The 15,340-nt window shown below is 35.4% G+C and overlaps 1 protein-coding gene across 3 annotated transcripts in view; it reads right to left on the bottom strand.

Annotated features, from left to right (window-relative positions):
* Window positions 1-9,251: 9,251 nt before the first annotated feature.
* The window catches only part of UGT8 (UDP glycosyltransferase 8), a 91,455-nt gene continuing 85,366 nt past the window's right edge, over window positions 9,252-15,340 (bottom strand). For 2 of the 3 annotated variants that reach the window (XM_054486356.1, XM_054486355.2), the window contains exon 6: window positions 9,252-11,883. In XM_054486356.1, coding sequence (XP_054342331.1) covers window positions 11,520-11,883 — 364 coding nt within the window. In that variant the 3' untranslated portion in view covers window positions 9,252-11,519. The remainder of the gene's footprint in view (window positions 11,884-15,340) is intronic. The other variant, XM_054486357.1, reaches the window with a different exon arrangement.

The following is a 15,340-nucleotide window of genomic DNA, read 5'->3' as shown; positions in this document are numbered from 1 at the left end:
TGATAAAGAACTGCAGAGTAGAATCTGAAAAATGAGATTGGATTTAGGCACTAGAAGAGAATGTGTGTCGTTAATTTTTTGCTATATTATTATTTTTCACTGAAACTATAGAAAATAAGAAAAATAGAGGTATGGATACAAATAAGTTAGGAGAAGTGGCAGCAAGATGAAGAAACATCTTTGGGAATTATTTCTTTCAGTAAGTAAAAAAAGATAATCTGCTGAAACCAATGGAGGTAAATTGGCAAACTAAAAAAAAAAAAAAAAAAAAAAAAAAAAAAAAAAAAAAAAAAATACTGAGGGGAAAATGGTGAAGGTTTGAAATAGCTACAGACAATAAGAGAGGGAGCCAAAATGGAACATATAAAATGGTGTGCAGGTATCATTGACAGTTCAACTAAGATGAGGACCTTGACCTGTGGGATTTCAATTTTAGTAGCACCAATCCATGTGGCTATTTGATTTCTATAAAATTTCTTATGAGTCCAGGTACAGGAGTGGAGAACACAGGTGGTTATCCAGGATTGGACTTTTGCTTCATGAGTGTAGCAGGAAAGTAGAGTCAAGTTTTGTGGGTGTAGACAATAGAACTGCTTAAGTTACAGATCAAAGGCCCAGAGTGATTATCAAACAAAATGTAACCAGGAGGAATCTTTTAGATTGACAGGGAAAAAAAGGAGCAGTTATGAGCTGAACATTAATAGAGTGTAGTGGGAATGGGAACTGGAATGTTAAGAAGCTAAGAACAGAGAGGAAATCTTAGAGCAGAGTATTTCAGAAGTGGGGAGACCCTGGGTGATGCAAAGACCCAGGTTTGGAATGGAGTTGCTGACTGAAGAGGAAGGAAGGAAAAGTCAAGGGCTTGGACAAAACCAAGGGAACCTGATATTAATTTGTCAGATGGCCCACCCAGTATTGGAAGGAGTTTCAAGGCCACTAGTCCAACCTCCTTAAACAGAAAAGTATATTAAGGTGTGACCTTCAATAAATGTTGGCCACAGAGCAGGCATCCTGAGCATGAAATAGTCACCCATCGTAGAACATCCTATGCAAATGATTTAGCTTAAGTTCTCTAAAGCAAGTATAAAATAAGTCAGTGATAACTTTCCGTTTTTTTATTTAAATATTATTTGCATACAGTAGTTTGTATTTCTTTTGTTTTTAGAAGAAAATGGTTGACATGATTTGAAGGGAAGGAGCTTTTGATTCCCTCTTGGACAAAAGAACTTCAGCAAAAATCCTAGAGGGAGAAGCAATAGGGGATGTAACAAATGTTCTCTTAAGAGTTGACATCTAAATGACTTTTCATTGTAGAGGCATGGAACCAATCTAAATTCTCCAACTTCATCTTGTGTTACCTATCAGTTAAATACTATTTTTTTAATCTTCATATAAATGTAGCTCTGGGCTTAATATGGAAACATTTTTTGAATATGGATTTAAAAAAAAATCTATGTTTGCAGTTTTTAATTTATTTGATTATACTATCATCTGCCTCTAGTGGAAGAAAATTCAAGGTTGTTTGCTTTCCTGGCCTCCTTTTCTCACTTTCTCTCCAAAATGCATCAGGATCAAGGAAGAAAAATCATTTTCTTTCATCCCTAAGGAGGAGGGTATTGGTTATTGCCAGCTCCTAGGATATAACAGACTCAATGAGCTAAAACAATCTAATCAAATCTTTGTAAAAGGGGTTAGAAGGTACTGTATCTGTAGGGGCTCCACACACAAACCTGAAACTTTTCCTAATTCTATTACTTTACAGTCTGTGTTATTTACCTGTTGGTAGGGAAAAGATAATGAATCTGAGAAGAGAGCTATTAAATTAATAGTCAAATGTCATGATTACTTATTTTACCACACTTCATTATTGCTCTCAGTTCCTTCAGCCATACAGAAGTTTGGTTTACCTATCCCTTTCCTTTCAAACATTTGGGAAGCTTTAGAAACCACATTTGATATAATTCTGGGATGTGGGTTTGGTATTTGGAATGCATACTTTTGTGAAATGGAGATTAATAAAAATAGAGTAATAACTACTCAAGCAAAACCAAAAATTGCAGGAAGAAGCAAGTGCTAATTGAATAATGTGTATGGCTACAGTTAAAATCTCTAAAAAATATAATACATGACATTTGGTTATTATATTTCTTGTATAGTAACTCCTTAATGTAGTAATTTCTCTTTCTATATCAAAGACATTATATAGTAACCCATGCACACCTATTTAATTCATGACTGCCTAGATAATTGTAATATTATACTTACTCTGTCACAGTTATTTTTCTTTTTTTTTTTTCTTTTTTTTTTTTTGAGATAAGAGTCTCACTTTGTTGCCCAGGCTGGAGTGCAGTGGTGCGATCTCAGCTCACCACAACCTCTGCCTCCCAGGTTCAAGAGATTCTCCTGTCTCAGCCTCCCAGGTAGCTGGGATGACAGGCACCCACCACCATGCCCAGCTAATTTTGTATTTTTAGTAGAGACGGGGGTTTCACCATGTTGGCCAGCCTGGACTCGAACTCCTGACCTCAGGTGATCAGCCCGCTTCGGCCTCCCAAAGTGCTGGGATTACAGGCGTGAGCCACTGCACCCGGCCTGTCACTGTTATCTTGAACACGCTGTCAGTCAGTACTCTTAGGCATTTATATTTATTTACTATGTTAAGTAAAAAATGGTTTATAAATTGTTGCAATTGCTGGATTCTTTTATTACCAGATCATATTCCTTTTCATATTTTAAGATGAAAAAATTATCATTTCTCTTCTGCAAACTAGCTAAGAAGGTGTACACACTAAAACTGTTTTGCAGATTTCCTAAGCCAAGCATAAGTAAACTTGAGTGCTATCCTTTTGTCTATCTACAATTTAGCTTGAATAGAGAGCCTTTACATTACATCAAATCATCTGTAACACAAGAAGCTTAACACCAGCTGTTCTGAAAGTTGTGCCATATGGCCAGGTATCGAACACTCAGGAACATAAACAGGTATCTTGGGGAAAGTTACTGAATAGTTAATGCAAAGCAGATTGTGTTACAGTAACAAACTAAAGAGCCAAAAGTAAGACTGAGGTCAGTTAGAAAAGTTTTTTGTTGGTTTGTTTGTTTTTGCTCAGCATAGTGGTCACATCTGTTCATCAAGTATACTCCTATCAGAGCAAACTACCTGCAGTTCCCGAACGTATCACACTCTTCCATAACTCGATGCCTTTGACCATAGGGTCATGCCTTCCAAAAATTATCTCTATGTATTTCTTTATCTGGTGAGCTTCTATTTTTTCTTTTTGACTCAACTGAAACAATCCCCAGGTGGAAACTTCTCTCACTTTCCTCTGTTTCAATAGCACATTGTCTGTACCTATATTACAATATATATTCCTTTGATTATTGAAACTGCTTACTTGCTGGTTTTGTCCCCTGGAAGTCAGAAACTATGGCTTCTTCATCCCTGCATTTCCAGTATTACATACAAAGCCTGGCACTTCGGAAACAGAAAACAATGTTTGTTTGTGTTTTAATAAAGGCAGTACTTAGAGCAGTGAGATCAAGAGAATAATAAGAACACTGACAAAGGAATATTATTTGGTGGTGTTACAAATGAAGAAACATATGATTTTGTATAAACTAATAAATTTTACTAACTTAGGAGTGTAAGAGATATCAGTATGTTCAGAATTGTTAGCAAAATAAGTAGGTATCTTTTGATGTAATATTAAGAAATATTAGACAGAAGGCAGCAAATGAATGTAAACAAGGGAAGTGCAAAGACTGTGATAAAAAGGCCATTAAAATGTAGCCAGATGGAAGTTTTTGTAACAGTTTTAGGAGAGAAAGAAGATTCAATGAATATATCAAAAACTAGACTACCAGTGAAGAAGAATATTCCATTACAGTGCTTATGTTAAGGAATGAGGCAAACAGAAAACGAAAACACTAGATTAGATATAAAACATCATGAGAATACAGATCACAGAAGAAAAAATTATTAAAGTAAATGATCAGATAATTCAAGTAGAATGAAGAAAAGAGGTAAACTGGATGTGGAAAGAAAGGAAAGGAGCAACTGAAGTGGTAAAGCGATGTGCAATGAAAGCCAAGGTGGAAGCAAAAAATGATCGAGGTATGTTTGAGGACCAGAAAGAAGACCAGCCCCAGTAAGACAAAATGCTGTTCTGAAAGGTGTAGATGTTTGGGTTAACACTGAAAATTTGAGTTGAAATATACCAAACTTTTTTATTTTCATAGACCTTCAAGTCTTTTTCTATGGGCTGACAACAAAGCAAATGGTTATTTAACTTACAATGAAATCCAGAGCCCTCTAGGAGCAGACACCCCAACAAGAACAACTGGAGCTATTTAATGCTGATAATAACAAGATGTACTCCTACCTGGAACTAATAAGAGCATTTGGGCTGACTGGTAAGAGGATTCAAGGGCCGGAATATCAATAATGGTCAAGTGACAAGTAGTCTTGAACAGTGTTCTGCATTACAGCCCAAAATTAACAGGCAACCCACATTTTCAATTGTTAGTTTATAATTGAAATCCAAAACAAAAGTTTATAGAAAAACCTGAAAAGTAGCAATAAACATGGCATCTCAAGCCATACATAATTAATTGCTTAATTGCACGAATAAATGGGTTATTTATTTGCAGGCTATGGAAAGGCATATTATTTAGTCTCCTTTTGTACTTGATAATAGGATTTTAGGATGACACTCTTAATACTGTTAAACTTTTTTTTTTTTTGAGATGGAGTCTTACTCTGTTGCCCAGGCTGGAGTGCAATGGCGCGATCTCGGCTCACTGCAAACTCTGCCTCCTGGGTTCACGCCATTCTCCTGTCTCAGCCTCCCGAGTAGCTGGGAGTACAAGCGCCCGCGACCACACCTGGCTAATTTCTTTTTGTATTTTTTAGTAGAGACGGGGTTTCACCACATTAGCCAGGATGGTCTCGATCTCCTGACCTTGTGATCTGCCTGCCTCGGCCTCCCAAAGTGCTGGGATTACAGGCGTAAGCCATCACGCCCAGCCAATACTGTTAAACTTTAAAGCCTGAGTATTATAAAGTGGTGATGTAAGGCTACTACTCATTTAACAGAAATAAGAAATTAAAGCAAGATAAATTGCATGAAATTTTAAGGAATCTAAAATACCTTTTAAAATTGTACTATTTCCCCCATCTGCTTCTTTTCTATTTAGTTTTCACAGAATATGTTGCGTAATTTGAACAGATTTACTGTACATATCTAGGGGCAGTTTCTTAACCAGTGAGAAACAGCAAACATACTAGACCTGGCATCTGAAAGCTGGTAGATGAATAGAACACACAACTATAAAATAAAATTCCATGTCACCTAATGCTAAATTTATTTATGATTGGAGAACAAAAAAAATTTAAATTTCTAACATTTACCTCTGATATAAGAAATGATAGCCAGCAGAGAGATGTTCTGCACCTTCTGTCTTGATATGCACAAACATGTGAGTTGATGCCACCTACACTTCCAGTGGTATAGCCACATTCTCAGGTAGGACACCCATTTATGTTGAAATCTGCATCACTAGAACATGTATGACATAATGTGGCCCATATGCCTATAGATGCCTAGATATTGCCAAAGTCTTGCACTTGCCAAATTCCACTGACATCTTTGTGTCTTACATTCAAGATCTTTAAAGGTCTTTGCTTGATTTTTGCTCCTTCCCACCTTATCTCTGATGAAATAATAATTTTAAAAAAGATGGATGACCATTCCAAAACATAGATTGCATAGTTGGGGGACCCACCTATCCAATTCAGATAAGCTTCTCCAGAACATCACTGAAATATACCAGGTGGAATAAAAATACATTTTGAAAAGTATGAGAGGAATTCTGAGGTAGTGTTGGATCTGTAACCACTCACTGCTGCTTCCTTCCCAGGCTGTCCTTGCCTTTGCTATCCACACCTTTCTGTTCATTGTTACAGGAAAGATAATTACTGCTGCAATCCTAGCTTCAGATACATTTTTGAGTACCTGCCACCTCTCTGTCTTGGGCTTTTCTCGTGCTCTAACAGACAGGTGGCTGCAGTTCTAGCACATTTTAACATTAGAGATATGAGTGATGTTACAGAACCAGAGACAGTACTCATTTTCTGGTACAAAAGGATCCTGTTAGGAGCACCAAGAATGAATGTTTGAGACAGGCTTCCACAGGGGAAAGCCGATGTCTCTATTTGTACAAGGTAGTTGTCTAAGAATTTTAGCTGACCAAGTTGGGGATAAGAAGATTATATATGGCTTGATAGTTTATTGATCACTGAGCTATGCCCCAAACAGTTCATTCAGTGCCATATCCAGAGCATCACACAGTGCCCTGAGGGAGTGCAAACTCATTCAGTGGTAGCCCTCCTCCCAATACCCATAAGAAGCACCACATGCACATCCATTGTTTTTGATCTTACATCCTAAATGGCATTCATCTAGTACAGATAAAACATTTTTTTAAAAAAACAGCTAGATATTTTCTTAGCTTGCCTTTGTAAATTACAATGTTTGAGTTTATTTTATTTCCATGTGGTTAAAAAACAAAAGCATCCGGCTGGGCATGGTGGCTCACAGCTGTAATCCCAGCACTTTGGGAGGCTGAGGCGGGTAGATCACTGGAGGTGAGGAATTTGAGAAGAGCCTGGGCCTGGCCAACATGGTGAAACCCCATCTCTACTACCTGGGCCTGGCCAACATGGTGAAACCCCATCTCTACTAAAAATACAAAAATTAGCTGGGCGTGGTGGTGCATGTCTGTAGTCCCAGCTACTCAGGAGGCTGAGGCAGGAAAATCGCTTGAACCTGGGAGGAGGAGGTTGCAGTGAGCTGAGATTGTGCCCTCCAGCCCGGGTAACAGAGTGAGACTCTGTCTCAAAAAAAAAAAAAAAAAAAAAGTCATTAGATACACATTAGATAGATAGGCACAATCTATGCACCATAAACTTGAAAAGGATAGGGCAGCTTGGAAAATACCTAAGGGTAACAGAAAACCCAAGAGAGGAAACTGAAAGCTGGGAAGCAAAAAGATGGGAGAGAACAGGTAAGGAAGGTTATGTCATGTCAGTAGTATGAAATCTGGACCTGGAGTATGACATATTCAAACTCAAAATTAATTGCACTTTCTCAAATGGTGCAACTGGTGTATCCATTCTCTTGGATTCATAAAATTTATTCAGAGGTACCCAAAGTAAATTTCTTTCTTGCCTTCATCTTTGAGATTGCAAATGAGAAGTCATTTGTCAGTTGTAAGAAAAATGTTATTTATACTATAATCTAAGTGTAGTTTAAATTTCTAAATCCCAAAATGTTTTCCATTTTAGAGTAAGAAGATGGAAGTACAAGAAAGAAAACATTCAAAGCCGTGACTTGATTTTATTTTGTAACAATTTCATCCTATTTATTCCTAATATTTTAGCAAGAAGTGTTCTGGAGGGTACATCTGACCAAGTTTCTAAACTTACTAGTCCTTTTGAATTTTATTTAGTTTAAAAAAGATAGTTTTTGTTTCTTAAAAGACTTCAAAAAGTTCATAATACTGTCATTCTTTTAAAAAAATTGAGAGACCATTTTAAATTTTTTAAAAATCAAATTTCGAAAGAATTATGAGGATAATTTAAATGCTAACTACACACATAAATATATATAAATGCTATTAATAATACATATTTTTGTTCTACTTAATATATGTCTTTAACATTTGTTTTTTCTACTAAAAATACAAAAATTAGCTGGGCGTGGTAGCACATGCCTGTAATCCCAGCTACTCTGGAGACTGAGGCAGGAGAATTGCTTGAACCCGGGAGGCGGAGGTTGCAGTGAGCTGGGATTGCACCACTGCGCTCCAGCCTCAGCTACTGAGCGAGGCTCTGTCTCCAAATAAATTAAGTAAATATTATATTGACACAGTGGAACTGAAGTCACCTCTGCTGTCAGGAATATGGAATAATCACTGCACAAAATAGGGTTACCGAAAAGTTAAAACTAATTGTAGATAGAAACTAACACAGAAATAAAATACTTTCAATTCTATAAAATTCAGCAAGAACTTCAGGTTTTATTGGTTAATAAATGAAAACCTGAGATAATATATTACCTGAGATTAATGTTGATGTTGGACTTCTTTGAGTAGACAGACATTATTATAATTGTTTTATTTGAATAACATAATTCTACAAGTAGTTCTGATTTTTCAGAGTCTGAACCTGGATTATATACTACTCTATTGAAAATAATCTGCTGGTTTTATTTATAATAAGGAAGATCACTAATCTTGCAGGATACAATATAAATGAATTCTCTCTTACATCATGTCTGCCTTACCCAAAAGTGAAGGTATGAGTCATAAAAGTATTGTGTGCCTTTGGTTTCCATATTTTAAAAGTTAGGAGTCTTGGTACCAATACCCCTTAACTGTCCTGCTAACCCCAACTCAGCAACCCAAACACCCAAGTGATCGGGGACTTTTAACACTTTGCAGGACTTGTAGAAAAATGACAATATGAATACTTTAATTGTGTGGACATCTAAGACCCTTCTAATTAAATTTGTTGGAAAAATGTTTTTGCTGTCAAAAATATCAATAGTATCTTCACATGAAATACATGTCTTCAAAAGCTGGCTAAAATGTTACCATCTTGGAAGCATGATAAGCAGCTCTTTAATGCACATTTTGGAGAAGTTTCAATAATAGAACTCCTATAATTCTCAAACTTCATCATATGAAATGTAAAATTTTTGTGTTTCAGACTGTTTTTGATTATATCGACTGCAAATAACCATTCTCTAATGTGATTTTATATTTACAAGCCGGCTGAATTACTTAGAAGCTAGAATGAAATATGAATTATACTTTCAGTAAAACAGATTGTTGGATTATCCCTTGAGGTTTTTCTTCAACTTATTTTGGTTCTTTCATTTATAAACCTTTTATTTTTGAAGTGGAGTCGTTCAGTTTTAGTAGCATTTGAGACTGAGTAAGTAGCTGAGTTTTGAAAAGATCTCTAGCTTCAATCATAAACTATTACTTTAACCCAAACATTAGCTCTTTTCAACCCTGGACATCCAAATCCTACCCCTATGTCTATGTGGAGGGATATTAGAAGCTGCCACTCTAGAGGAAAAATGTCTTAATTCTCATTTGTGTTTGACATGATGATAACCAATTATGGGAATATTTTACTAGTTGCAGAAACTCTTTCTAAATAATAAATGAATAAATACTTTCTTGAAAACTTTACTTTATTATAGAATCTAGCCCAAGTGTGGAAAATTTAAAAATCACCCTATTTACCAAAACTGTCTAACAATAATCTTACTAGAAAAAAAAAAACAACAATGATCAGTAAATACCTACACTTAACATTCTTAATTCTGGAACAGAATTTTAAGATCCATGTCGATGTCCTTGTAAGGTAAATCCCTCTGTTTAACAACAACAAAAAAAGTCTCACATTTAACACGTTGTTTCCACACTCATAAATACATACAAAAGTTGGGAGACCTGTCTTAGAAACATGTTTAAAATGAATATATATAATGTTATAAAATAAAATCTGAATAAAAATTTTATTCCAACAACACTTCTCTATTTTAAATTATGTTTATTATTTAAGTTTTTATCACAGTGGAGATTAACTTATGTTTAATCATCCAATCAGTGCCTACTGTCAACTTAATCAAATTCCAAAAAAGTAAAATCAACTCATTCATACACTCTAAGTCCTCTTACTATCCCACCATTCATTGCCTGTGTCTTTTTTCCCTTTTAAAGGCAACATCGTAGTAAGATTGTGAAAAGGTATAACTAATAAGTTTCTACGTATGTATAATACCATTTCTTCAAGTATTCAGAGAGCAGTACATTTGTCTGCATTGTACATTAGAAAACTACTTGTGACATTATTTCTAAGTGCAGGAGAGCAGCTCCTGGTGGGAGAGTAATGAAGTTGTTTGTCATAGTGTATGCCAAGGATTTACAGCACTCTAGAATTTTCACAACTCTTCCATGTTAGTGAATGACATTAGGTAAATGTTGTATTTGCCTACTCTCAGCTATCAGATGTGGGATTTAAAACAAGAAACAAATAAAGCATACACTCAACCAACAAGGGTAGTGCAAGTGCTAAGTAAACAGAATGACATGGAATAAATTCATAGTTGCCAACTAGTGAATGCTTCAGCAGGGAGGCCCTGATTTTATGATGTCTATGACTTGCATCCCTGTTCTCAAATGAATACTGTCACTGCTCCATGTCAGCCACAATGACCAGAAAAGGCTGCTGGGGTGAGGGCTGAGGGAATGAGGAAGATGACAGGAACTCATTTTCACAAACAAGTGGTTCAATTTATCTGTCATGTCTATATATAGTGTAAAGTCTGATTTGTTAACAAGATCTCAAACCTCTCCAGAAAAAGCAGGTACCAATATGGAAAACTGCAAATGTTCCATTTAAAAGAATTAAATGTTGGCACCTATGTAATATAGATTGTATGGCCCAGACAATAAAAGGGATCAGAAGATGGTTTTTTAAAAGTAAAACTTTGGAAACGTAACACCTGAACATTCAAAAGTTACATTATAGAAAAGCCATCGGTTACATAAACATTCAACAATACAATGGTGCTGTTTAAAAATGCCCTAGAAGCAATAATCTTCAGTACTTTGAATAAAGTCAGAATTTCATTGCTTTGTCTTAATTATGCATTTAACATATTGTTACTCATTGAAATGAAATAGAAAAAACTATAAAATTCTTCCAGAGGAAAATTATTGGTAGTGGGAAAACAAAAGTAAAATGTGAAAAACAATGTATACATTTACTTAATTACATGTTTTTCCCCCAGAAGTGGCCATACTCTATCAGAAAAGAAAAACAATAAAAACAACAACAACAACAACAAAAATAACTAAAACAAAAAATACAAAAAACTGTGCCTTTTTTTTTTCTTCCTCTGCATCCAGTTTTGGGGGAAAGTGTTCTTTCATAGTAGTGCTCTGAGTTCACACATATTAAATGCTAGAAAAGAAACATTTGGATCCTGACTATCCTTTTACTTTATTCTTGAGTGTGTTGTACCCTCAACAAATGTAACAAGCAGCCAGTAAAAATTCTCTTAATTAGGACACACACACACACACACACACACACACACACGTTATTAAGAAAAATGAAACCATTCCTGATCCGGGTCACACACATATCAAGATTTAAAACTAAGGTCTGACACAGTCACTTAATTGATTTAAATAATTAAGGCTTCTAAAAGGTTCAGTGCCAAAACTCTACACATCAGTATTTGAATAAAATACATTTCTGCATTTTAGGTTTGTGCTTTTTACAGCCATCTTAATTCCACAGAATTTCATTAGTAGATCTCATAAGGGCATGTTAGAATTGTTTACTGATGTTTTACTTTTAGTAGCTGTTAGACTAAATAATAGCAATAAAAATTCAATGAGTGAACCAATTTATTTCTATCACCTGGGCTGTTGGCTCATTTCACTTTCTTTTCATGTTTAATATGGCCATTTCTTTTGTACTTGCCATTGAGGATTCCATTGTGGTAATGTCCATTAACTGTGCTATGCTTATTTCTAGACCACAGGCTTTTGATTTTTCTGTAGATAAATTTTGTCACCCAAGACAAGAGAAAGTATAACAAGGCAGCACCAAGCAAAAGCACAAAGGCAATATCCAGTAAAAAATACTGACAAAAGGAGATCTGATGGACAGCGGCACGTAGGTGATGGGCTCCATTGTGACGAATAATATAATCTATCCAATAGATAGTTCGATTGACAGGGTGACCAGGTTGATCCTTGTGAATTTCCGAAAGCTTCTGGGCCCTCTGACGGTAGCTATGGAGAGGGGACAAAACACAGAATGATGACGCTTATAATAAAGTTCTATATTTATGCATATCTTCATTTAAAAAGGGGAAATAATTAAAACAACTATTCTTTAGTAAGTACCTTGCATGTACAAGCACTGTGTTAAGTGCTTTAAACACATTATCTTATGTTAACCCAATAAAATGAATTTTAAATTGGTGAGAAAAATGAAAATCAGAGACTAAGTAACTTGATTGTTACAAAGTTGAGACCCAGAATTTTCTGACTCCAAACCCTATGCTGTTTCCACACTACATTACATGTAGTTCTTCTCTCCACATACTTTTAAATAGTATAAATCAACAAGTTTCAACCAGGAGAAACTAAATTTATTAGATTCTAAAAGAAAGATGGAGAAAAAGATACAGAACTTCATTCTACCACTTTTTTAAGCAATAATATTTAATTTTGTTTTAATTTAAAATAACATTAAATATGGGGTGAAGATATATTATTAAAGAGATAAAAAAGAGTTGGGAAACACCATGAAGTCAGATTTGATGTTATACGCAGTATATATGTATAGGTAATGTATGCATGTATAAAGAAAACACTCTCTTAAATGATTAAAAGACCAAGGAAAATGGGGAATCACAAAGTGATAAAATACAAGCATTTTATCTGAATCTAAAAACATGTGACTGCACATTCGTGTGCCAATATTTGACAAATGGCTAAATCTCCCTTGCATGAATTCATGACTGAAGTTTGTATTGTTTAGACATAAGAAATAATTTCCACCTTGACAGATACAATACCTATCATGGAGGATATAGCACTACTGAGTTGTGCATTATAGAGGAACAAAAGATTGGACATGTGTGAAGACTTGATAAATCAAGAGAAGAGTGTAAACTAAATCATAAAAGTGGGAGAGTGAGAATATACCCAGAACAAATTCATTTGGAAAAAGTATGAAGTTTAGTTAGAAATTAGATTGGAAGAAGATGAGTCTTCCCCATGGGTATTCTGAATGACAAGATATAATAGCTTCTTTCTTAGAACCAAAGAGCCATTAGATCAGGGAGACTGGCTGTTAAAGCAGAGGGAAGATACTCGTGATGGAAAGTCAGTTAAAAAGACCTCAATAATGGCCAATGAGAGACTGACTAAAAAAATGGTGGTGGGATTAGACAGATAAAGGGAAGGGAAATGGTGTAGTAGAAGAGTTGGCAGGAGTTGGTAAGAGTGTGGATTAAATGTGAAGGGAAAGGGAGAGATCATATGTAACTGCAATGCTTCCAGCTTGAATGACTCACATGGCAGAGTTAATTAACAGGACACAGTAACACAGAACACAGGACATGCTGCTGGAAATGATTACAGTTTGGGATGTAATGAAAGGAAAGGTCGAGAGAGCCACTAGAAATGTGAGGATGGAACTATGAGATTACAAAGCCCAGTGAAAAATCTACTCAGATATTTATGAGTTGATTTGATGAGCCTTTATTTTTTATGATTTCACTCTAGACCTAAACATTAACAATTATGCAAACAAATTGAGAGGCAGTGAACAGAAGGTTGCTAGGAGTGAGACAAAAAACAAATGAAGGCTATTACATAAGAGTATGTAATTAACAGGCACGTTTTCTCTCTCATCAATGCCTCATAAGAAAATTACGACCAGATAATAAATCTAGTTGTATTAAAAGTACAAAAACCTCACCAAATATTAAAAGGCCATCCTCAGTTGCTTTGTAATTTATCGTAATTTCTAACTGATGACAAAAGGGAAACTAGAAAGTTTCTACTACTCCATTTTATGCGAAAATGCTTATGGGGCAAAGGAGTGTCTTTAAAATACAAAAATGAAACGTGACATCTTAGAAAATAAAATCCAATCTTTTATTTTAGCAAAGATGGAAAAGAAGGATAAAAACAATCTTAAGTCTTCAGGTACCTTAATGTCACTGTGTATATAACCCTTTCTCTAGTGATGATTAAACAGATTAAACAGATGCTTTAATGGGAAATCTGACTTCTTGTACTCTTGAATAAATTATTAACTCATACGGAACTCCAATATGTTTACTTGGTCCTAGATCACTAGGACTCTTGAAATCTGACTCAGCTTATCTGAACTGACATCAGTCAGACTCTTAGTTCCACCTAGGAGTAGACTTATAAAGCTGGATTGCTTACTAACCAATTTCATTTTGTATGACTATTCTGTTCAGAGGAGGTCCATGGATCAACTGGAAAGGAATATTGGAGAATTCACAGATAAATTTTTGAGGGGCAGGTATTTTCCACGCTGAAACTGGTCTCAAATTTAGTGTAGTGGCATTGTCCCATGAGCATAGTTTATTTTACAACTCAAAATTCCTTCCAGTAAGAATATGAATATTACAAAAAAATAGTGTGATTAAAATGGTCACTCCAGACACCTCTAAGTCATTCCAAGGGATCTCTTAGATAAAGCCCCTTTTAATAAAACAATTACCTTGTAAGGGGCTCACATGTACATTAAATTTTACAAAAGTATAAATATCTTCTATTAAAAGTTGACCACAGGTTGGACATGTGCTAAGTTAATAATGATTGACTCTCCATCTTTCTTTCTAACTTATTTTGTAATAATAAAAGCTCCAGACTCAAAAGAATCCTCCCAAACAAAAAAACAATAGGCTTTTATTAAATGAATCCAAAGCATTAGGAAGCAGAGATGTAAGATGTGTAATTTTACTTAAGTTGTGGATTAAAAAAAGGAATACTTTTTGGGGTTTTTGTTGTTGTTATTTCTTCTAAAAAAAAGAAAATGGAATACATGTGCAGAATGTGCAGGTTTGTTACATAGGTATACATGTGCCATGGTGGTTTGCTGTACCTATTGACCCATCCGTTAAGTTCCCTCCCCTCACCCTCCACCCCCAACAGGCCCTGGTGTGTGTTCTTCCCCCTCTCTGTGTCCATATGTTCTCATTGTTCAAGTACCACTTATGAGTGAGAACACGTGGTATTTGGTTTTCCGTTCCTGTGTTATGTGCTGAGGATGATGGCTTTCAGCTTCATCCGTGTCCCTGGAAAGGACATTACCTCTTTCCTTTTTAATGCTGTATAGTATTCCATGGTATATATACCACATTTTATTTATCCAGTCTATCACTGATGGGCATTTGGGTTGGTTCTATGTGTTTGCTATTATATAATTGGATTGCAATAAACATACGTGTGCTTGTGTCGTTATAGCTGAATGATTTATATTCCTTTGAGTATATACCCAGTACTGGGATTGCTGGGTCAAATGGTATTTCTGGTTCTAGATCCTTGAGGAATTGCCATACTCTCTTCCACAATGGTTAAACTAATTTTCATTCCCACCAACAGCGTAAAGCATTCCTATTTCTCCACAGCCTCACCAGCACCTATTGTTTCCTGACTTTTTAATAATCACCATTCTGACTGGCATGAGATGGTATCTCAC

The sequence above is a fragment of the Pongo pygmaeus genome, chromosome 3, assembly GCF_028885625.2.
Source record: "Pongo pygmaeus isolate AG05252 chromosome 3, NHGRI_mPonPyg2-v2.0_pri, whole genome shotgun sequence".
NCBI classification, from domain to species: Eukaryota; Metazoa; Chordata; class Mammalia; order Primates; family Hominidae; genus Pongo; species Pongo pygmaeus.
The sequence above is the reverse complement of the archived record's forward strand: the minus strand, read 5'-3'. Positions and strand labels throughout refer to the sequence as shown.